Source organism: Triturus cristatus, chromosome 3_1 (genome assembly GCF_964204655.1).
Source record: "Triturus cristatus chromosome 3_1, aTriCri1.1, whole genome shotgun sequence".
Classification (NCBI taxonomy): Eukaryota; Metazoa; Chordata; class Amphibia; order Caudata; family Salamandridae; genus Triturus; species Triturus cristatus.
In genome coordinates, this window is record NC_140583.1 from 817,677,555 (window position 1) to 817,700,879 (window position 23,325).

The window sequence follows — 23,325 nt, forward strand, 5'->3', positions numbered from 1 at the left end:
TCGGAATTTGGTGCTGTCAGGCTATAAATTGAATTTACACAAGACACAAGTTCTCTTTACCGGTACTGACGTTCTCACAGGTGTTAATACAGTCACAGAGGCCTTCTATTTGGGTGTTAAAATTGCCTCGAAGGTACAAACCATTGTTAACTTAAACTTTGACCCAATTCTAACCTCATCTAATAAAATGCTAGAAAACCTGGATTATTTACACTTATCTTTATATGGTAGGTGTAATGTTATTAAGATGGTTGTTTTCCGAAATTTCTTTATTTATTTCGCACGATTCCACTTCTGCTACCTAATTCAATTTTTACAAGGATAGAAAGAATGTGTTCTCGTTTTATATGGGGGTATAAGAGGACAAGAACAGCTTTCAAAAAACTTAATCTACCAAGAGCGAAGGGGGGGACTGAATATTCCCCAATTCCAGTACTATTATTGGGCGGCGATGCTCCAGCACATGGGGATTTTGTTTTTTGGTACCCAGTCTTATACAGATTCTGCTGCTTCTCCCTCTATATATGAACTTATTATGGGGCCTGAAGCTAGGCATTTATTTTCTAAGTTTTTCGAGCCCAGTTACTATAAAAGAACTCGCTTTAAGATTTTTGGGGCTGCAGCTGTAGTTTGGTGCAAAGTTCGCAAACATTTTACCTTAAAGGAATATAACCTCTATATGCCTCTAGGAATAATAGGGAAACTCCCTACAATTATTTGTGATTCAACTATGCGGAGATGGAATACTCGGGGGATTAGAACTATTGGGGACCTTTTCTTAAATAATCAATTGATGTCCTTTTGTGAACTTCAAGAGAAGTTCGGGCTGCAACGCTCGGATTTTTTTAAACATCTCCAAATTCGAAGCTTCTTAGATAACCTTGTTTTAAGAGGGCAGATTAGCTTGGAAAAGAACCTGATCTTGGAATGTATAAAGGCGAGATGTAAGATTTCTCAAATCTCCAAAATTTTAACCACAGCCCAACAGGACGACCTTGTTTACTTTGAGCAACGTTGGGATAGAAGGCTGGAGATAGTAGGTGTCGATTTACAATTAGTATTGAACTTAGCTGATGCTGTTCTTTTTTCAGGCAGCTTCAAAAGCCAATGTTAAATGGCTATCTTTGACCTATACTATTCCCCAGCGAAGATGGCTAAATGGGGAACCAATCGGGGGGATGTTTGTCCTAGATGCGCTTTGAGGGCAGCTGATCTGGTGCATATGTTCTATGACTGTCTTGTATTAGCCCCCCTGTTAAATGAGGTAAAACGCTTTTTGAACCTAGGTCTTGGAGTCTCTGTTGACATTACACCTCAATTAGTGCTATTTGGATATGAGTTTGGGGTAAATATCAGAAAACGCTCCACCCCCGAGAAGGGGATTTTGTTTTTATGTATGGCCATCTTTCGTTTATGTATCACCTCCCAATGGCTTAGTCTGGATGCACCGTCTTTTTTTACTTGGAAGGCTAAATTACTATCCCTGTATAATTTGGAAATCGCTCTGTATAAACTTAAAGGTAGAAGAAAAAAAGAATTTGGGTTTGCACTATGGGCCCCAATAATTAATTGGGTCTGACTGTTCTATCCTTGTTTTTGTGTATTGTTTATGTAATGATAAATGTTCTTTGAATGTAAGAATGAAATTATCAATGCTGATTTTGAATAAAAAAAAAAAAAAGCCTTTATTAAGGAATTTACACTCTGTTCTGAAAGGGATGCTGCGCTGTGGTTGCTAAGGAAGGCCACTTTCGTACTCTGGTTTTGGGGGTCGTGAGGGGGACGTTTTTTTCACTAGGTGTGCATTCGGGTAGAGATTGCAGTGCTCTACCATAAGTGTGAAGTAGTCTTCAGGGTGTGTGTATTGGTGATTGTGGGGCTCAGTATGAGTGTGCATTTCTGTGAAAATGGCCCTCTTTACCGAGTGTGCACATGGGCTTCAGTCTGGACTCCTAAGTGATTGTGCGTTCCTGGTCTAGCTGTGAGAAATGTGTAAAAACGCTGGCTTTACCTAGGAGTCACTCAGGAGCAGGGTCGGATTGGTAATGTGGGCAATCGAGAAATGGCCAAAGGGCCGGTAGCTGAGTTACAGCTGTGAGCTGCTTCTGTGGGCAGCCTGACGGCTGTCTGTGCTGTTAGGATGCTGCCAGCGGCCCAGTGGGTGCCTGAGTGTCCTTTCTAGAGACAGATGGGCGGAGGGGGCCTGAGCAGAAGTGGTCTTACTTGCATTCATGTGTGGCTCAGCAGTGTGAACTAATATGTGCATTTTTTTTTTAAATCTAAGTGAAGTTAATAAAATATATCCCCCACCCCCTTTCTTTTCATACAACTTCCCTGAAGCAGTGTTTTGCGGAAAGGCAATACGCAAATGTGGGGCACTTTTATTTGGTGTGCCCGGGCCGAGTTTTTATCCCAATCCAACCCTGCTGAGGAGTAATATTTCTGGCAGAGAAGATTGCTCAGTACATTGGTGAAGATAGCTTCTGACTTATACCATGTTTGGTTTGTCAAACTAATGGCATCAGGAAAACCTGAAAATTGCAGATGTTCGTGTAATAAATACATTTTTAGACACCCTGATGTCATGAGCAGAGTCCCCGTGGGTCCACTTAGCCATTCATCCATCTGAGGTAGATAAAATGAGTACCATTTAGCTGGGTAACAATACAAATCTGTTATTCAGTGCCAAGATGCCTACGGGTAAATGTGCCCTTTACAAATACAATACACATGTTATGTTATAATATGTAGCTTGGTCGGAAATAAAGCGTTGTTCTTCTATTACTTGCATGTGTTTGTGGTAGGAAAATATACTTTAAAGTCTTGCCTGAAAGCAGATCTGTGGTCTTACCTTGGGTGATCAATAGAAAGAGCTTTAAAAAGAGGCCCTGAGAGGGAGGCTGCGGCTCTGCCCACATGTTGATCTTCTGCTCTACCAGCGCTTGATTGGCAGGAAGCGGTTGTGTTGCTCGTTCTACTTTATGGGAAAGCTTAAGAGAAATACCGTAGATCTGAGAGTAGAGATGATAGCTAGCCCATGACCAAGACTGATCTGTTTCTTATTAAATGTTAAGAAAAAAGCACCATCAATATCGTTTTTATCGTCAAAAACGTTTGTTAAAGTCAGTAGGCCTTCAAAAGTAGGTTGTCTTTACCCTGTGCCAAGGCATGTGCTTTTTTGCTGTTGGATACCTCCTCTGACAGACCCTGTAGTAGAAGATTTGACTGTGATAATCCTTGTAAACATTGTTTTGCCAAGTGTAATTGTGTGCATATGTGTTTTTATGACTGCATGCCTGATGGTTAGCTGGAGGGAAAGCTTATACTTCGTACAGTTGTCCTAATTTGGTCATGTGATAAAGGCTATAGGACTGATTGGTTCATTGTGAAAAATTGTAACGTGCCATAGGCCTAATGTTTATCATTAAAGGTTACAAAAAGATAGTAGGGCTGGCTCAAGAATGTGTACGAGTGTGGCTGAATGGATGTATGAGAGCGGGATTAATAACCGTGCATGCATCATTAGTTAAGTGCCTTAAGTCACCAATGATTGAAGAGGTACTTTCAGTTAAAGCCATTTTCGCTGACATTGCTAAAGCCAGACCTAAACTAGCACTCTTAAAGACATTTTAGTTTTTAATACAAATATAAACATACTATTCATATTTTTAATCTGCTCTGTTCATTCATTGGTAGGTAGTAAAGCTTTATTTCGATATAGAAACATATCATAAAAGCAAAACATGACAGCATAAAAACAATGGTCGAAACAAAGCAATTTACAATTCATATTACCATTAAAAACATTTCATATTTACACGGGATAATCTTAAAATTTATGAAAAATGAAAAAGGGACACTTTACTGTATCGTCAGTTGTTTAGCAGATCTTATGCGCCAAGCCCAGCCTAGGAATTTAGCCAAACAAATGGCAAAAAAGGGTCTTGTATCTGAGAGCAGTATTCTTATAGCTTCCAGATGTGAGCGAGTTCCCAGGCTCCTACAAAGAGGCTTCAACCACCTCCGTCTAGGGGCCATATAGACTCGACACTCAAATAGAAAGTGTGCGACAGATTCGATTTTTAGCTCGCAGAATGGGCAATAGGGTACAGTTTGCAGTGGTGGTTTCCAGGTAGAGGTAAACTGACATAAAAGTAAGACCCCAACCCTGAATTTGAAATATAATGCCCTATCATGTGAACTGTGAATCAAGTCCAAATATGGTTCTCTGGAGGGGATATCTTTAACCATCAAGAAGTTGGCAACAGATCTTGGGTGATTTGATTTACCAAGTCTCTCGTTATCCACCCAAGACCAGTAAGCCTTCTTCAGTTCTTGTTTAGGAGGTGCTGTTTTATTCTCCCACGCAGCTCCCAGACCGAGCTTGTATAATGCCCTCTTGACCTCTCTGAGCCAGGTGATCTTATGCCAGCCAGGTAAGGACAGTACATCTTTTAGGGCGTCTGCATAGCTGTGGAGTTCGGGGACGTTCCAAATTCTAGACCATAGTAGTAAGGGGCGTAATTTAGCTTGCTCGCAGATTGGACGGGTACCTGCGTCCAGCAAGAGGGGGATTGTGGGGGTGCTCTGGGGTAGCCTCATCAGATCTTTGTGAAATTTATTTTCTAGGTGGGCCAAAGTATCCACTCTCTGGGTACCCCAAAGTTCTGCGCCATACAGTGCTGCACTCACAACCCTACCCCTATAAATATCAAGAAGTGCCCCAATAGGTTTTATGGAGGAAGCACGCTGCTCTTTAAGTAAAGCACCAACAACCCTCTTATGGGTTAGAAACACTTTTTGGTGATGGGCCTTCCAGCTCATACTATCACAAAGACGTATGCCTAGATAGTCAAATTCTTTGACCCGTTCTAATGTGACAGAGTCTAGAGTGGGGGGTTTAACAGATTTCTTAGGGGGGTTGAGGACAAGAAATTTGGTCTTGCCAATATTTATGGCCAGTCCCTTGGTGTCACAGAAGGCCTTGAAGCTGGAAAGTAGTGACTGTATGCCTGCAGGTGATTTCGAAATCAGGAGGGTGTCGTCCGCAAACAGGAGCGTCTGGATTTTCCTTCCAGCCAGGGATGGTGCATCTGCAGGATGTTGAAGAAGGTGCTCCACCACTCCATTGACGTAAAGCGAAAACAGAGTGGGGGCAAGCACACACCCCTGGCGGACGCCCCTGTCTACTGGAATACACGGGGTTTTTTCTCCCTGGGCACCCCATCTGATTTGGGCAAAGTTGTTTTCATGGAATTTTATCAGCAAGGCCAACAAATAGGGAGGTAGACCTAACTCGTCAAGGACATTCCACAATAATGCTCTTGGAACCAGGTCGAAGGCTGTTTTTAAGTCTATGAAGACTAAGTATAAGCTGCCCCCTCCTAGCACCACTACCTTCCAATAGAGCATTAAAAGGCGGAATGTCTGCTCGACGGTGCCTGTCCCTGATCTAAAACCCGCTTGGAAATCAGACAATATCTGATTTTCATCCACCCACTCCAGAATCCTGCCCAATACCACTTTCCCCGCTACCTTTTGCGTCGAATCCAGCAAACTGATGGGGCGGTAATTGGCTGGGTCTTCCCTGCTACCCTTCTTGAAAATGGGGACTACTTCAGCGCCCCTCCAAGAGTCGGGGAAAGACCCCCCCAACATAACCTCATTAAGAAGAGCAGCAATTAATCTGCTCCAAAATGGGGGATTATTTTTTATCAAGTCGCCCGGGATCCCATCAGGTCCTGCCACTTTGTTAGAAACAATACACCTGATTGCCTTCTCTACTTCCAAGGTGGTAAATAGGACTTCATTTGGTGGGAGATCTGTGGAACTGAGCCTTGGGAGCGGGTCTGGTTGCGGAGGCCCTATCTGAGCCGAATACAATTTCGAAAAGTGGGCAAACCAGGCAACACCAGGGATATTACAAGTCAGTTGTTGATCAATGGGCTTGTCTCTTGATCTTAGCAAGTCCCAGAACCCCTTAGCATCTTTCCTTGTGCTCGCCTCCGTTAGGTCACGCCAAAAGTTGAAATCATATGTCCGCTTGGCCTCAGTCACAGTTTTCCTATAAAGTTTCCTTGCAGACCTGATGGTAGCTTGGTCTTTTCCTTTTACTGCAGCAACAAGATCACCCTTAGCAAGTCGACACTTGGCTGTGAACCACTTTTCACTTGTTCTCAGGGCCCCCTTTGAAGCAGTTCTGGAGCTGGGTTTGGGAATGATGAACAGCCCACTTAGTGCCGTTACAGTCTCCGTAAATAACGATAAAAACATCTTGCTATCGCTATTCGTGCTATCAAGCCTAGATTCAGCCTCTAGTAAGATGGTTTCAGCTTGTGACATCCTAGCCTCATCCGCTGAGACTCTTGCCCATTTAAGACGTCTGCCACAGTTTGAGGGAAGAATCTCATGTGAAGCTTTCCATAACTGATTAGTAGCTTCTTGAGACCCAGTTTGCCAGGGGACAGAAATGGTTAAAGCGAGAGGGTTGTGGTCGCTGTCACAGGTCTCTATAACCTCCATGTCTTGATGATATGGCCAGAGGTTATAGTTGAGCATAACAAAGTCAATTCTGGATGAGTGGCCCGTCCTATTGTATGTATGGGCACCCATGGGATCTGATTTAGAACGCCCATTCGTTGCTCTCAAGTTATGCTCCATGCAAAGAGCATTTATATCGATCGCCTTTTGTGTCCATTTAGGGATCGGTTCGAGGTTCAAAATAGGGATGCCCCTCCTGTTATCCTCCTCGTTGGTATCCAGAATATCTTCTTTGGCTAAAGGCTCAAAACAGCAATTAAAATCGCCTGCCAGCAGGACGAGAGAGTCGGCGTCACAGGCAGACAGGTAGTTACTTAAGCCTAAAGAGTTTAGAGATCCTCCGTTCCTAATGCCCCTTAAGTAGAGATTAAATAGTTCTAGTTTCCTTCCCCCTTTGTAGTGCACTGTTAGCCATTGAAGGTCAGGTGTTTCGGTGGTCCTTTGAGAAACACTGAGGTCTAGTGCTATGTTGATCCAGATGAGAAGACCACCGGATGGGCGTCCTTTAGAACCTTGGTGACATACAGCCGGAACATGGAAGGTCGAAAACCCCACTCTATGTCTAGGTTCCTGGCACCATGTTTCCTGTAGCAAGCAAATGTCATAGGGTGCCAGGAAAGTGTTCCATTCCGGGTTATCAAAGTTACGTGCAAGGCCAGCCACATTCCAGCTTAAGACCCTCAGTGAAGAATCGCCTGGGGAGGCAACTCTATCAGGCAGGTCGATCTCCATTGGATTAGATTGTACTGGAGGAGGGGGGATCGAACAGGGGCTGTCTGGCCTCGTTTCCACTCTTTTGCAATCTAAAATGGCCATTTTGATCGATTCCATGGCCCGGGGCAAGAGAGTCAGAAGCCCGGCTTGGCTAGTTGGAGGGCCGTTGGTTGGATTTCCAATTATGTCTATAACATGTGGAGACAATGCTTTTTCTAGTTGTGGGCATGCTGGGAACATAGAAAGTCAATCGACCTCCTCCAGGCCTCCAAATCTATTGTAGGTTGAAAGGCCATTCCAGTGTAAAAGAGTATTCTTTTGCCTCATGGGATGGGTGTTCCATGGGTGGTGCTGCACCAAGGACCAGTTATCCGCTTGGGTATGCAATTGGCGTGGGGGGTAAAAATAGGATAGCGGCCTTGGTATGACTAAAGAATCTTCACTAGTTGGCCAGGAACAGATATGGTGCGCCGTATGTGGGTCTTCAAAAGTTACAACTACACAGTCCCCTTGCTTAGATTTCTTGGTTGGGCCCACCCAGGGTATTCTATGGACCATCATTACTCGGCTTCTTTTGCCATTGGGAATCGGTCTGTTGACGTTAAGCCAGTGCATAGTTTTATTTTTCAATGACCAGTGGTTTTCGTGTTGGTCAGTGCCAATCACAGGGACGCCTGTCAACACGACCACATAGTCATTGGCCTCTGGTGGAAGGTCTATATAGCCTCCTCTAAAATTTTCTTTTGGACGAGGACCCTGGGTTTCGGCAGGCTGGGGTCTGGCGGATGCTACCAGGTTTGGATTTACTTTTCCAGGCTTAGAGTTCCGTGTGGGAATCTGCGGTTTGGTAGCCTGAGGTTTAGCGGTTATGGAAACTTGATCCACAGCCACAGTCCTCGGCTTAGGAACAGGCCTTACAGCAACAGGTACTGGTGGGGGGTGCTGCTCAGCTTGCAAAACAGGGGCTGGCGAAAGTGGGTCAGATAAGGACACGCCCTGGTTTTCGAGACTTCTCAGGCCAAGAGTGGCCAGAGCAATAATGCTCTTCTCCATCTCGAGTAGATTGTTTTCTATCCTAGACAATCTTAAGTCGAGTGGTGAGAGAAGTTTTTTTAATGTTTCCCAGACTTGATCTATAAATTCCTTATCATTCCTTCCCTGGTCTTGTACCTGCGCCCCCTCGTCTACTGGGGTGGTGTTGGCTGGACCCTCTCCCATACTTTGGCATACTGACTGTGTGCTCAAGGAACCCTCAGGTAAAGCATTACGTGCCTGAGTGTTGGTCATTGTGAGCTGGTGGGAGACTGCGACCTTTGCCTTTTTACGAGAGTAGGCTGAGCGTAATTGGCGTTTTCTTTTGGGTTGTGCACCACTAACACGGGAAGTAGTTGGGAATGCTTGGGAAAGGGGATTAAGGGTGGGGGTCTGGGCGTGAGAAGGTGCAGCGAAACTTAGCTCTTCTGTAATGCGTGATTGTTCTAAGGGCGGAGTGAGGATGGAAGTAATCGGGGGCTGGTGTAAATCAACCTGGGTGGTAATACTATTTGGGCGGGCAGGGCGTGCTGGAGTGACAGCAGAGGCTATATGTCCTAGGGATGATTTTTTCGAGAGGGCAATTACCTCGGACAGCCTACGTGCAGCTACCAATTCTAGGGATACCCGGGTTTGAAGTTTAGATATTTCTTCATCGATGGCTATATTTGTGCGGGTGATGAAGTCGTCCATAGGGCCACAGATTTGTGGACCACCTTTGGAGGCTTTGCTACGTGTCATCCTAGTACTCATGGTGCTTACGATGAGATCAGGGTCGTCATTCGACTTGCTAACTAGGGAGCTTCAGTTTAAGCTAACCTGTCTCAGCACGATGATACAATAACAAGCAGGTTAGGAGCAATAAGGGGGATGGGCCTGGGCCGTCCTCGAACGGCCTCAAACGGCCCGCTCTTAGCCCGGTCTTCGCCCCGGCCGTTGCCCCGCGCGCGTCCCGCGTGCGCGTTGTCCACACAAGCTATGAAGGAAAAACAAGAGGAAGGGGCGGGAAGAGGACCAGCTGCGGCCGATCCACGCCGCTAGGAATGCTGGTCCTCGCAGTCCCGCCTCTACCCCTGTTGACCAGATGACAGCTTGCAAGGGGCGTGTTGGTGCTCAAAGCACGTGAAGGGAGGCAGAAAGGTTGTTCCCCAGAGAGAGTCTAAGCCTACAAGCGGCACCTGCGAAGCGGGGGCCGCGAGGCGTGGCGAAGTGGCCAGACAGCAACAACACAGAAACAGCGCTTCTTTGCAGGAAGGGTCCCAAGGCTCACTCACTCCACACAGATTTTAAAGAGGAGGAGGAGGGGGCGGGAAGAGGACCAGCTGCGGCCGATCCACGCCGCTAGGAATGCTGGTCCTCGCAGTCCCGCCTCTACCCCTGTTGACCAGATGACAGCTTGCAAGGGGCGTGTTGGTGCTCAAAGCACGTGAAGGGAGGCAGAAAGGTTGTTCCCCAGAGAGAGTCTAAGCCTACAAGCGGCACCCGCGAAGCGGGGGCCGCGAGGCGTGGCGAAGTGGCCAGACAGCAACAACACAGAAACAGCGCTTCTTTGCAGGAAGGGTCCCAAGGCTCACTCACTCCACACAGATTTTAAAGAGGAGGAGGAGGGGGCGGGAAGAGGACCAGCTGCGGCCGATCCACGCCGCTAGGAATGCTGGTCCTCGCAGTCCCGCCTCTACCCCTGTTGACCAGATGACCGCTTGCAAGGGGCGCGTTGGTGCTCAAAGCACGTGAAGGGAGGCAGAAAGGTTGTTCCCCAGAGAGAGTCTAAGCCTACGAGCGGCCCCCGCGAAGCGGGGGCCGCGAGGCGTGGCGAAGTGGCCAGACAGCAACAACACAGGAACAGCGCTTCTTTGCAGGAAGGGTCCCAAGGCTCACTCACTCCACACAGATTTTAAAGAGGAGGAGGAGGGGGCGGGAAGAGGACCAGCTGCGGCCGATCCACGCCGCTAGGAATGCTGGTCCTCGCAGTCCCGCCTCTACCCCTGTTGACCAGATGACAGCTTGCAAGGGGCGCGTTGGTGCTCAAAGCACGTGAAGGGAGGCAGAAAGGTTGTTCCCCAGAGAGAGTCTAAGCCTACGAGCGGCACCCGCGAAGCGGGGGCCGCGAGGCGTGGCGAAGTGGCCAGACAGCAACAACACAGGAACAGCGCTTCTTTGCAGGAAGGGTCCCCTGTAGTACCATTCATATTTTGCTTCCGGCCATCATAGCATGTATCGTGGGACACAGAGCCAGCCCACTTCAGCCATTGGCTTACCTGATGGTGAGTGATGGCGTTCTGCTCTTGCACAATGTGCACACAAGAACAATAAGTAATCCCTTCCTACTACTGGAATACTGGTGCAATGGTGTGATTTTACATCAACAAATATATTCTGACTTTTAGACTGTGCTTTTTAGGTCGAGGACGTCCGGTCTGCCGAAAGGCAGAACCGGAAGTCGGAGATTTAATGACTTGGAGAAGAGGGGCTTGAACCCGCCCCTCTTCTCCCCTGTTCTCCATTGGCTGGCCTCTTGAATGCTGGCCAGCCATTGGAGAAGAGGTCAGTCATTCCGATCAGGCCCCGTCCTTTTCGGATCGGGGGGCGTGTTTTTTGCAAGAAGTCTCATTCTCTCCTCCAGCCAATGGTTGGAGGAGAGAAAAGACAAACGCCCCCGAATCCGAAAAGGACGCTGCGTTTCTCCGAGGCATTTCTGCTCTGCCTCGGAGAAAGGCGGTGGTGTGCTTGTTTAAGTTGTTGCGGGGGAAGGTGGTGCGGGGTTGGGGGGGGGGGGGGGCACAAGGGGGTCTGCATCTAGCCGACGAGCTTCAGACCTAAGCTTCCCTGCCAGCGGATTCGTTGTCACTGCGGGCATAGAAGTATGCGCTGAAGCCCCCTGCATCTCTTTGCCACTCAAAGCCTTCTATCGAAGACCGATGACTACTAGCAGACACTGACTGATCACGTGGACGCGCGGCGCGCACACCCCACAAATTATGAGAAATCTGCGAGGATGCGGTGAGAGTTTAAAACCGAGGCGAGGAGGCCCTGCGACTGCAGTTTAACTGGACTTTGAACTACATATCGTCTGCCCGGCTCCCTACGCAAGTGCTCTTAAATTGTAATTGACAAAAACATCATGGTGATTATGAGCTTCCGCCGCTCCCAGGCTTTGTCCGTACAAGCACTGGTGCACTGTGGCGCGAACACATCCTATACCAATCATGTAGATGAAGCGATTGTGTTTTAGCCCCGCCCGACGGCTCGCGCAGATGCCACAGTTCTGTGCCACCCTCCACTGACTGCTCTCCTTTTGGGATTTTATCGTATAATTGCAAAGACACACTATACAATTGCAGTGAATGAAAAACACAGAAAACTTATATTTATTGGTCACATCACCTTTTGTCAACCAGCCAGTCCGCTCAAAATGTCCACAATCACAGATGCGCTTATTGCGCATAAGTCGATACTCTTTCATGGGGTTTCCCCGTTTTTATACTCTTTCTAACTTTGAGTTTGAATGTCATTAGGCCCACCAATGACCATAATCACTTTCAGAGTACGTCAACTGTGTTACGCTTATGAAACGGTGTAACGCGTCACTCGCTGTTGCTGATAATTAATAATTGTCTCTTGTTGGTGAGTCTTTGACCAGCGTGTGTCTCATTGCTGAACAGGCTTTGTTTGTCGCTCGTGTTTACGGTGATGCTGCTGCCTTGCTATGTGCCTTGAATCTCGGTGAAAGGTGTCGATAAATAGCCGATTTTGTGACATTTCCCTCATGCACACCTTGAAATTCTATGTTGTGGGACTGGTGGTTAGAAATGTATTACACCTGAAACGCTGCTTGTAGGTAAATCTCATGCACTGTCATGCCCTTTTCTACACTTTCCGGATACATTATAGATTCGGTCAGATTTCATTACATTTTTCGTGTGTGAAGTGGGGGATTCAGTGTGAGGCAAAAATCAATATTCTATTTCCTTTTCAGTAAAGTGATTCAAGATCATTATCTTTAGTTTTATCGCAAGGCTCAAAGCTTTAGAGGATGAGTCCCTAAGCTGCATTGACATTATCGTTGACAGCCAGCGCTTATTTTATTAATTGAGTTAAATAACTGCATACTTCGTGAGAAGTGTAACATGCAGTGATCATGGGCGTTGCTAGTGCTGAGGCATCCATGACTGCACATTGAACTAGTTTGTCGTGGCTGATGGCAAACTGAAGGTGCTGGCAAAAAGCTGTGAGTGTCATTGGGGACATGTGGTGCAGGGAAAACATTGGTGTCCATTCAAGAGGATTCCCTCCTTGGAAATAGTGAAGAATCTGCTTATCTTTTTCAACCACCCCTCCCTGCCTTTGGTGCTATTTTTTATTTGATGTAGCTTGACAGAAAAACTGCCCGTACATGTAAATCACAACTACTCAAGGCGCTGGGGGCCGTCGTGGAATTTAAGTGAGCTATTGCCCAGATTCACATGGTGCTGAGCTGCCACTGGAGCCAGGGATCGAACCATGAACCCCGTGCTCCGAAGGCAGCTGCCCTGGCCGCTGCACCACACCTCTCCAGCTGCAATACTTTTTGTTACATACAGATTCTATAAAATATACATAAAGTGAGTTTTGGCTCCACAAGAGGAATATTTCTTTCTTTTCTTGCTAATGGTTATTTGGTGTATTATTCTGCCTCCTATAGAGTGCTTCCATTTCAATGCACAAAGAGCTGGTTTATATCTCAGGGGTATACTGAATCATGACATAATAATTTCTTTAGCTCACAGATGCATTGCATATAGTACCCAGTCTTCATTTGGTTTGTTTTTCAGCAGCAGGCCTTTTTATATTTTGATCAAAACTCAAAATAGGAGTCGGAACTATTGGCTTTGCCAATACTCATTTCTTAAAATAGATGGGGATTAAGTGTGTTTGTGTGTTTGTTTGTGTTTAATGACGGAGCCATTTCAAGAAACACATCTATCAAACGAGCAAACGTGCATCAAAGGACAACCACACTGTTTCAGTACCATTTTTACCACCTTCTAATGGGTGAAATATGACGTTAATTATTTATTGGTGTCGTGCAAATAACCCACAAGTGTGCAAGGGTGAAATTCAGCAGACGTGCAAGAAAGCAGGAAAACGGTCTAGCATTGACTGGGGAGCGAAGCGCTCAGCACCTACCGGTTTTAAGAAGAACGTTCATTGAAAGAGCTGAGCTCTTGCTGTTGGCACATGCAGCTTTTCCCAGTTCATGGCTGCAAGAAGCTGGATGAATGGGAATGGGGAGTTTAATGAGGTGGTAACATGGGGTTTATGCAGAGAAGGAAGAAAATGGTGGACAGTTGGATGTACTGGGATTTATCGAACGTGCCATGTTAGGTCGAGCAGTTGAAGAGGAGGAGTGTACAAAACCGAGCTAATGACAACCCCGGGTTGAGTGTAGAGTGATGCGGGAATTTAGACAACTGTAGAACCAATCAGCATCTGGACAGGAGCAGACCCCATCAAACAGCAGGGTGTCATGGGCCCCACCTCGTGCCCCGTACAGCTGTCCTGAACCGGCACAGTGCGAGTTCCGCACCGGGGTGCTGCCTTGCTCCTCTCCCATGGCTACTTTGCGCCCCTTGAAAGACCCAAGAGTGCCCGGGAGGAGGCGAGAGGATGCGCCCACGTGGTGGTCCTTATCTCCACTGATCTCCCCCTCTCAGGGACATCTTAAGGATTTTGGGGGCCCTGGGCCAAACATATTTTGGGGGCCCCTGTTCAGAACAACTTTGAATTTATGTTCCAATTTGGGCCCCTGTTTCCCACACAGTTTCCGCTTCCTCAGCTGTGTTAGTGATCCAGTTTTCATCATAGGCATTAGCCTACATATTCCCGATGCAAACAGATGCGCGCAGCTGACAGTGATAGGATTTAGTGTTTCCTGCCATGCTACTATGTTTTTAATACTTTTAAAATTGTATATGTGTGTCTTAATTACTCTGTGCTTTTTAACAATTTCTCCTACCTACGCGCACTTGCACTTTACTTGATTCTGCTTGCTTACACCTCCTTGTCTGCTTCAATTCGCATCTCGCTTTTCCTCCAGTCCTGGTCCGCCACGGCTGATACGCCGATTGTGCGGAGGGCTGGGGCTACTATCGGGCTCCACACTACTGCCCACTCAGTTTCCACTTCCTCAGCTGTGTTAGCGATCCAGTTTGCATCATTGGTATTAGCCTATATATTCCCGATGCAAAAGGACGCGCGCAGCGGGCGCGCCGATGGCGCACCAAAGGCAAGCCCGTCTGCGCCTGGTGGCGCTCCGGATGCGTCCAGCGCCGGCCATGCTGCCCAGTTCCCCTCCAGTGAGTTTCTTCCACTATGTTACAAAAGGGAAAAACTGCTTAGCCTTAGGCGGCTACCATTATGTCAGTGTACAGCGGCTGAACTGAGCTTGGAGGTAGACTTTTGATGCAATAAGTGCAACTTGTCTCTCCTGCAGCCCAGGAAACTCATACCCGAGATCCTCCCACGCAACAATAAGTGTAAAAACAATAAGAAAACAGAGGACTTAAAGGCCATACTTTAAAATTGTTGCTCTATGCAAAAGCATGAACCACACATTTATGGCCTACTTTTAGACGAACAGCCTGATCTTTTATTTCTCACTGAGACCTGGCTGTCTGAAGCCTCCAACCCTACTATCACCTCGGCCATCCCTACGGGTTATAAAATCCTTAGGAGGGACCGGCCGAGTGGGAAGGGGGTGGTGTCACCAAAATTTACAATAAAAAACTAGACTGCTCTCCCATCCTGATGGAAAACATCGAGGGTGCAGAGACCTTAGGCTTCTGCTGTACCTTATCCCCCCATCATAGCTTAGCTGGTGTTCTGATTTACAGACCTCCCAGTGCCATTGGAAATTGTATTAGTACGCTTAATACAGCCACCACCTCCCTGGACTTAAAATACAACTGCCTTATTCTGGGAGGTTTCAATATACATATGGACAATGGAAAAGACCCTCAAAAATTTCCTTGTTGGAGACTCTGCAGGCCTGCAAAGTGTTTCCATCTATTTCTTCGGCCACCCATGAGAAGGGTCATACCCTAGATCAAATCTTTCACAACTTTGACATATCAGTAAGCCTACCTCTTCCCATTATCTGTTCTGACCACCTCCTCTTAAAATTTGTCATTCCCAACTCTGCCACAGCCACTCGGGCTAACGCAGGGCAGAGGGTCCCTAATTACAGGACGTTCCATAAAATATCCATCCCGATGTTCGCAGACTCCCTCAGTCATTCCTCACCGGAGCTGTCTAGCTGCCCTGACTCGGACGCCCTCTCAATGGATTCATGGCTCCGAACCAACATTGATGCAGCGGTACTGGTTGTTTCGCGCTCCTCAAAGAGTTTGGCCCCACCAGCTCCATGATTTAACGATTCCCTCAGATCTAGCAAAAGAAATTGTAGAAAAATGGAACGGAAATGGCGTAAATCCTATCTACCTGAGGACAGGAAAGTGTATAAAGACAACTTAAAAGCTAATTACATTCTCGTGAAGGCAGCCAAGAAAAACTTCTTTCAAACCAAGATAAAAAATGCCCAAAATAAGAGTAAGGAAATCTTTAGCATAGTCAAATCCTTTACCTCCCTGAAAGTCGGCACAAAGGAAGGGCCATGCAAGGAAGAATGGTCTAAGCAAATAGCTCAAATGTTCCACAAAAAGATGTCCGTGATCCAACAAGCCTTCACTAACATCTCAGAGGAAGAACTGACCTTCTACCTTAGTTCCAATAGCAAATTTCACCTCTTGGATCCTTCATCTTTACTAGTTTTCCCTGAGTTTCAGCTTGAAGAGTCACTGACCCTTCTCCAAAGCATTAAGTCTGGCTCTCCTACCGTCCCATGTCCAGCGAATATCCTGAACCTATTAGGTCCCAGCATAAACCCCATGGTAAACCATCTCTTTAATGCTCCCCTCTCCTCAGACAACATGCTGAAATTCTGGAAGAATGCTAAGATTCTTCCACTGATAAAAAAGGCTAACGCCAACCCGAAGGACCCTGCCAACTACAGGCCAATCTCCCTTCTTCCGGCCCTCTCCAAAGTATTAGAGAAGCATGTAAACAAGGTTCTCCAAAAACGCATTGATAAAGGGATGCTCCTTCATGAGTCCCAATCCGGTTTTAGGGCTAACTACAGTACGGAATCTTCTCTGCTGAAAGTGACTGAATTTCTCAAGGGTAAGCTGGACCAGGGAGGCAAGGACGTATTGATACTGCTCAATCTGTCGGCTGCCTTCGATACGGTCCCACATGAGAGGCTCCTGGAGAGACTTGCGAACATCGGCCTAGGGGGACTGCCTGAACATGGATGTCTTCCTTCTTGGCAAATAGATCTCAGGACATCTGGCTCCCCCCTTTCTCATCCCCAGTTCCAGCCATGAATGGTGGTGTCCCTCAGGGCTCCATTCTCAGTCCTACCCTTTTTATTATACATCTATCCCCCGTGCATTTCTGGTAGAGGAAGAGGGCGCCAAAATTATTTCCTATGCTGATGACACTCAGCTGATTTTTACGTGTGAAAAAGGAACCGACTTTGACGGGGCAATGATTAGGTCTTGCCTCACAAAGGTTTTTAACTGGCTTAAGAAGTTGTTTTCTTTAGTAAACCAGAAACACCTGACAGGAGCACTTGGTGGCCAAAAGATCTGCCGTCCCCGCCCGCGGAAAAGGAGAAAGTCAAAAACTTAGGAATTGTCATAGACAAGACACTCTCCATGCGCTTTCAAATCCAAAATCTAACTGGCGCTTGCTTTGGCATACTCTGGATGCTAAAAAAATTCCTGCCACTGTTACCGCTTGAGGGCAGAAAGATTGCGGCGCAGGCTCTGATGACATCAAAGCTTGACTATGTCAACAGCTTGTACTTCGGTCTTCCCAAATCCCTTATTCAGCGCCTAAAACGCGGCGGCTAGAGCCATCCTGAGACCTAAACCCAGATCTAGTATGACACCTATTCTTAAGTCTCTACACTGGCTCCGCATAAAAGAACGGATTGACTTCAAAGCGATGACCATCTTCTTTAAAGCTTTCCACGGCTTAGAAGCCAGCTACCTAAATAAGCGAGTTAATCTCTACACAACATCTAGACCCCTAAGATCTTCCAATGCCAACCTGGCCATCGTGCCTAAAATATGCCCTGCCCGCACTTGAGGCAGATCCCTCTGCTTTCAAGGCGCAAAATTGTGGAATAGCCTCCCTGAGTCTCTGAGACTAACCACAGACCTACACTCTTTCAGGAAGGACCTTTACACACGCTTTCCTCCTGCTGTCACGTGCCAGGACACTCTAGTCTGAGTAGCTGCGCTCTTTGATAAATACACTATTTCATTTCATTAGGTCCCTGACAGTGCAAAGGAAACTCGTTCAAATTCTAAGGGCCTTTTATGCTGCTGGTGCGTCATGTTTTGTGACGCACTGGCAGCGTAAAAAAATGTGCCTTGTTGCGCCCTATTTACAAAGTGACGCATCTAGGCAGATGCGTCACTTTGTAAACCCCTGCACCACATTATACCTGCACCAGGTATAATGTATGCAGGGTGGGTGTTGCCCCGCAAAAAGCCTCGTAGAAGTGGCGCATTGAAACCTATGAGAACTCAGTGCGCCACTTCTAGGACGCCATTGTGTCAATATCTTACACCTGCCTCACAGCAGGTGTAAGACTGATGCAGGGCCTTTCACATGGGGCTTGCCCCATGTGAAAGGACACATTGCTGGAGCTGCGTCTATTGTCAGACACACCCCAGCAATGCATCACTTGTGCGCCTACAAATACGTCAGATATACTGCTGTATCTGTAACTCCTTGCAACATGATGCGTCATACAGTAAATATGACGCATCTATCATGTTGCAAGGAGGGCGCGCTAAGAAGTGACGCATCCCTGTTTTCTCACAGCGATGCATCACTTATCATAAATAAGGCCCTAAATGTGTTCACATCTAATACTCAGGGATAGTTATGTGTGTTTTCAATATTGTAACACAGCAGCAGCTCACCAATATTACTGCAAATAATCTCTGTGACACCCTCCCATTTCTTATATGTTAGGCCTTGTTTTGATCTTAAAGAAAATTCTTTTATGTATATTGCATGAAACATAAACACAACATTTCTCTGCAAAATGGCTGTACTAGACTCTCACACATCAGGTACATAAAAATAAATTAAAGGAAAACAGTATTTAAAACAATCTGTTTGAGAAATACTCAAGGTCATTAGGGCAAAACTCTGGAGAACAGAGCTGACTCTGTAAGGGGGCCCCCTGAAAGGGTGGGGCCCTGGGCCAGAGCCCACTTTGCCCCTGCATTAAAACGTCTCTGCCCCCTCTCCCTCCTAGCTCCCTATTGGCTGGCTGGTCAGTGAAGCCCCCCTCTCCTCCCACCCTCGGCTTCTCTCTCTGGCTTGTATGGCAGGCGCACACACAGCCGCACCAGAGTACTTCACAGGTCGGGGGCTGTTTTCCACACAAATAAAATGCCTAGCGTGGAGGGCTGCAAGGAGGTGTGTTGCCACCATCCTTCCCTCCCCCACCGCTCCCATCATACCAAGTAAGTTGGCTCTCGCCTTCCATAACAAGCATTTACAATGCAATGGTCTCGGCATTGGTAAATAACAATGCCGTTTCTCTACATGTTTTAAAAACAAACATAAACAAAAAAAATGTCATGAGCAATGCCAATAGCTCTAACTTTAACAATGCCGAGACCGTTGCATTGTAAATGCTTGTTTTACTTGGGTAAGGGACCCTCCTCTTCCTCGACACTGCAACTGTACCGCTCTTGTGTCAATTGTCAAACACAAGGAGGTGATGGATGGAGCGCTGAAACTTTTCAGACACTCGACCCCAGTCACAGATCTGGTTTGAATCCATCATCGTTCTTTAGCTCACTTCGCCACGCCAGTTCAGACAGAAGCTATAAGTATATCAGTCTTGACCTTGAGCCTCATGGGAACAGTCCAGCCCGAACTGCCAAGCCATGTCTTCCCTGAATGGAAACAAGCATCCTGGAACTGGTTTCAGGCTAACAACCCTCATCAGGCAGGCTAGCTTGAATCCAGTGGCAAAGTGAGCAAGGGACTCGCGTCTGGCATACCCTGCCAACTTAGGGCAAACACAAGGAGATGATGGACGGAGTGCTGAAACTTTTCAGACATTCACCCCCAGTTACAGATCTGGGTTAAATCCATCATCGTTCTTTAGCTCACTTCGCCACCTCAGTTCAGACCCAGATATATGCAAATCAGTCTTAACCCTGTGCCGCATTGGAACAGTCCAGCCCGAACTGCCAAGTCATGTTTTCCCTGGACTGAAAGTCGCACAGAGTGCCGGTGCATGCTGAACCACGTGCTCCTTAGGCTTGGCAAGCTCCAGAGGTGAACCCCTGTGATATGTGAGACAAGTTGAAACCTGAGAAGCGGGGGTGGGGGGGAGGGTTGGGCAGTGAGTTCAACAAACAGCAGCTGCGAGAGGTAAGTCATTGAAGAGGCGGAGCCGCGAACAAGGCAAAGACCAGAGCTGCTGAGAAGAGTGCCAGGTCTGCGCTCCTGAAACTTTGTGAGCTGCCCGACGTCCACGCAGGGGACCCTCATAAGAGGGCGGGCCCTTTACAACCACAAGATGGCACACAGGACAGCCCTGCATCGCGAGACCCCTTCGGAGGCCTGCTCGTCATTTCCGGCCCAGGTGGGGAAGGGCAGAGGTATATGTTCTCCCCCCGCCCACCTAGTGGCCTCTTCCACCTCACCTCTGGTTTGCATTTCTGGTAATGAGGGGTCTGGAGACGGGATTGTTATTCCGGCATGCGCCCGGGTTGAGGTACAACTCCATGATTTCTGCCTCTTCCCACCCCCCTTCCTGCTGCTGGTTTACTTATGGAGCAGTGTATTTGAGGTAGCCATGGAACATAGAGCCCTGTCTACACAAAAGGTAAACTCAAATCGACACGATGCATACGGTTGAGGCAATTGGTTGGGTACTTGGGTGGAAGGGGTCACGTTTAATTTTGTACAACTGAATGATCCGGAGAGCATTTCAAGTACACGAACTACTTGTCAGCTGGCAGTCGGGTTGCAGGCCAGCCTGTCAATATGCAGTGTAACAGCATCAGGTGAGCCACCATATAATTGAACTGGAATGTGGCTTTAAACTACATATGGCGTGACTGATTAGGATGGTGCTCCAAGTCGGGTGTATGGTGCTGATGTATGGGAGCTACCACGAGCATCCAGATAGAATATTTTGGGAGGGGGTGTGTCGTCGTCACCTTTTCTTTGGGTTTGGTCTTGGCAGTGTGTGGGTGGCTGCCTTGTTTGCTGGCGATGCCCCACTGAGAGGAGCTGCTTTCTTGAACAAACGCAGCCTGGTTGAGAACAGGTCTTGCAACTGTTTCTTCCCTGCCCGCTTAAACTCCTTTGGGGCATGGAGTAGGGGGCCTGCCTGAGGCACGGGCATTGCCGCTCCAAGTGCACGGGGGGCAGGCGGGAGGAGGTCTAAGGAATTAGGGGCATCTTGATTGCAGAGGCTGAAGGGGTGGGCATAAGAGCAAAGCACCGGAGCTCCTTTGGGGTTGCGGTAGCAGCACAGGCTGCATCAAGGAGCACTGTGATCATCTACACCTCACTTTTGCGCCGCACGCTAAAAGTTTTGCGACAGTTAAAGAGTCAATTGGGAAGCAGTTTTAGGAGTATGAGCGGTCACACTGTATCAATGTGTATGCCCAATCAGGTTAGACTGCAGTAGTCTAGCCCTGCCCGGGTTCATGAAGTCAGAGCCACTGGCTGCTTGGGATTCCTTCCAACTCACTGGCTTCTTTTTTCAGGGATGCTGCTCAGACTGAGAAGAGCTTCCACGAGGGAGAAACAGTTACCGGTTTTACTATGTTTATAATGTAGAGTGTGCTCGAGGCGGGGGCAACAGAGTGCACCTGCCTCTATCTCCCTGTGTCTTAAAAGGAATGCTCCCTCGGGTACACATGAGGTGACGCGGTGTGCATTTACGCACGAGGTGACGCGGTGTGCATTTACGCACGAGGTGACGCGGTGTGCATTTACGCACGAGGTGACGCGGTGTGCATTTACGCACGAGGTGACGCGGTGTGCATTTACGCACGAGATGACGCGGTGTGCATTTACGCACGAGATGACGCGGTGTGCATTTACGCACGAGGTGACGCGGTGTGCATTTACGCACGTGATGACGCGGTGTGCATTTACGCACGTGATGACGCTGAGTGCAGCTACCATGAGGAGACACTGCTGTTACACTGGAGGTGACATGGTGTGCAGGTGCACTTGAGGTGACATGGTGTGCAAGTGCACTTGAGGTGACATGGTGTGCAAAGGAAGGATGGACTGGGAGGTGGCCTCCAGTGGCTGGAATTATTACAAGCATTTCAACACATTTGGCATGCTTGAAGGGAGTATGCTGCCGCTCCAATGAGAAAAGCCTGATTCTTTGAATAAAAGTATAGTTGGCAAACTTGGAGTGAACTGCTAAAACAGCTTGGGCCTCACATGTTATACGATGCAGGTGTCCGGGGCACCCACATTAATGGCCATGTAGTGTTGTCTTAGCAGGAGGGCCTGCGATTGGTTTGGCTGGTTTTACGTCAAGGGTCCGGAAGTGGGCAGGCAAAAAAAAAAAAAAAGTCAAACGCATCAACGGGGGGTCACACGCAGTGGAGGGCCCTTGGCTAGGTGCACTGGTAGTCTTTTTACCTTGGACAGCATTTATTTAGTGGTTATTCAGTTACTAAGGCGGGGATACCTTTGGCAGTATTTACTTGCCTGGAAGTACGTAGTGAGGAAGTAAGTGTCCCAAGTTGCGTAACATGATATATACATTTGTATAGGGTACTTGTTAAAAGCTTCCTTGGGTCCAACGAGTGCCAGGCAAACTGGGATGACTTGTACAAGAGACGAACATGAGTAGTTACTCAACACAGTGTGTTAGAAGGGATGTTGTCTAAGCAGGACTCAAACCAGCCTTAAATGCTTGATGGAGACAATTAGTGACCTGCCTAAAGAGGGAAACCTTGTGTTAAAGGGGTGGTATGCCAAGGGAGATATCGTACATATTTCACGGGATCTCCTCAATCCAACATGCTAAAGTAAGCGGGGAATGCCCGAGTGATTTGTTGAACCTGTTATTAGTTTTATTAAACACACCAAGTACTGTGAAGTAGGGACATTTGAACTCTAATCAATGGTACTTCCAGGACACATTTCCTTCAGTACACACACCGCCAGACAGGAAGCAAAACACCATATACTGCATAATGTCAACATCGGGAAGCAAGAAAGATGGTGATGGAGTGGGGAGTGATGAATCTTGGCCTGATCGCACAGGCAGGCAATTTCTGCTGGGGCTTAGATGAGCTTGCTGCCAGGCAGTGGTCTTTTCCAACTAATGTGATAATGTTAAGGGTTGCAAGCATGCACCAAGAGATGGATCCTCAAGACCATCCAGGACTTCAAAATCGTTGGAGTCAGGCCAACGAGTGGCCGTGTCTCCCCAGAGTGCTGGAGATGGTTGGGTGGGTTGGCATGCGTTTACAGAAGTTTGTGGCAAGCTCACACATGTGGTTGTTCCGCTGAGTTGGGGGAAGGTGGCATGCTGCATCTTGTCTCTGCCAGAGCCAGCAGACCCCCCGGAGGACAACGCGCTCAAATACACGTCATGTTGGCACATATTTTACAGGACTCGTACGCATAGCCGCAGGTTCAGGCTTCAAGGATAGAGTTAGAGATCTGAAGGACCAATCTCCTACTCCATGGCCTCAGATCCAAAAGCTGCATGATACAAGTTGCTTCAGTTAAGCAAGATATCCTTGGGAGCGGTCAGCATCATGCAGGAGGAATGATATAAATCCCAAAGTGTAAAATGTACATCCACCCAAGGGAGTGGCCGGAAGGCAGGTTAAGTGTTTTATGGACAGATGAATTCTTGAGTATACCAGCGGCACCCCTGTGAGGCATGCGCTGGAACAGCTTCTGTAGAAG

General features: G+C 47.5%; 1 protein-coding gene across 5 annotated transcripts in view; it reads left to right on the forward strand.

Annotated features, from left to right (window-relative positions):
* Positions 1 to 23,325, forward strand: part of FTCD (formimidoyltransferase cyclodeaminase) — a 151,362-nt gene that overhangs the window by 10,157 nt on the left and 117,880 nt on the right. Inside the window, exon 1 of one of the 5 annotated variants that reach the window (XM_085645164.1) lies at positions 19,908 to 20,008. The exons of 2 other annotated variants lie outside the window; for them this stretch is intronic. In XM_085645164.1, coding sequence (XP_085501290.1) covers positions 19,943 to 20,008 — 66 coding nt within the window. In that variant the 5' untranslated portion in view covers positions 19,908 to 19,942. Of the gene's footprint in view, positions 1 to 19,907; positions 20,009 to 20,080; positions 20,252 to 23,325 lie in introns of those variants that run through there. 2 more of the 5 variants (XM_085645162.1, XM_085645166.1) reach the window with 2 other exon arrangements.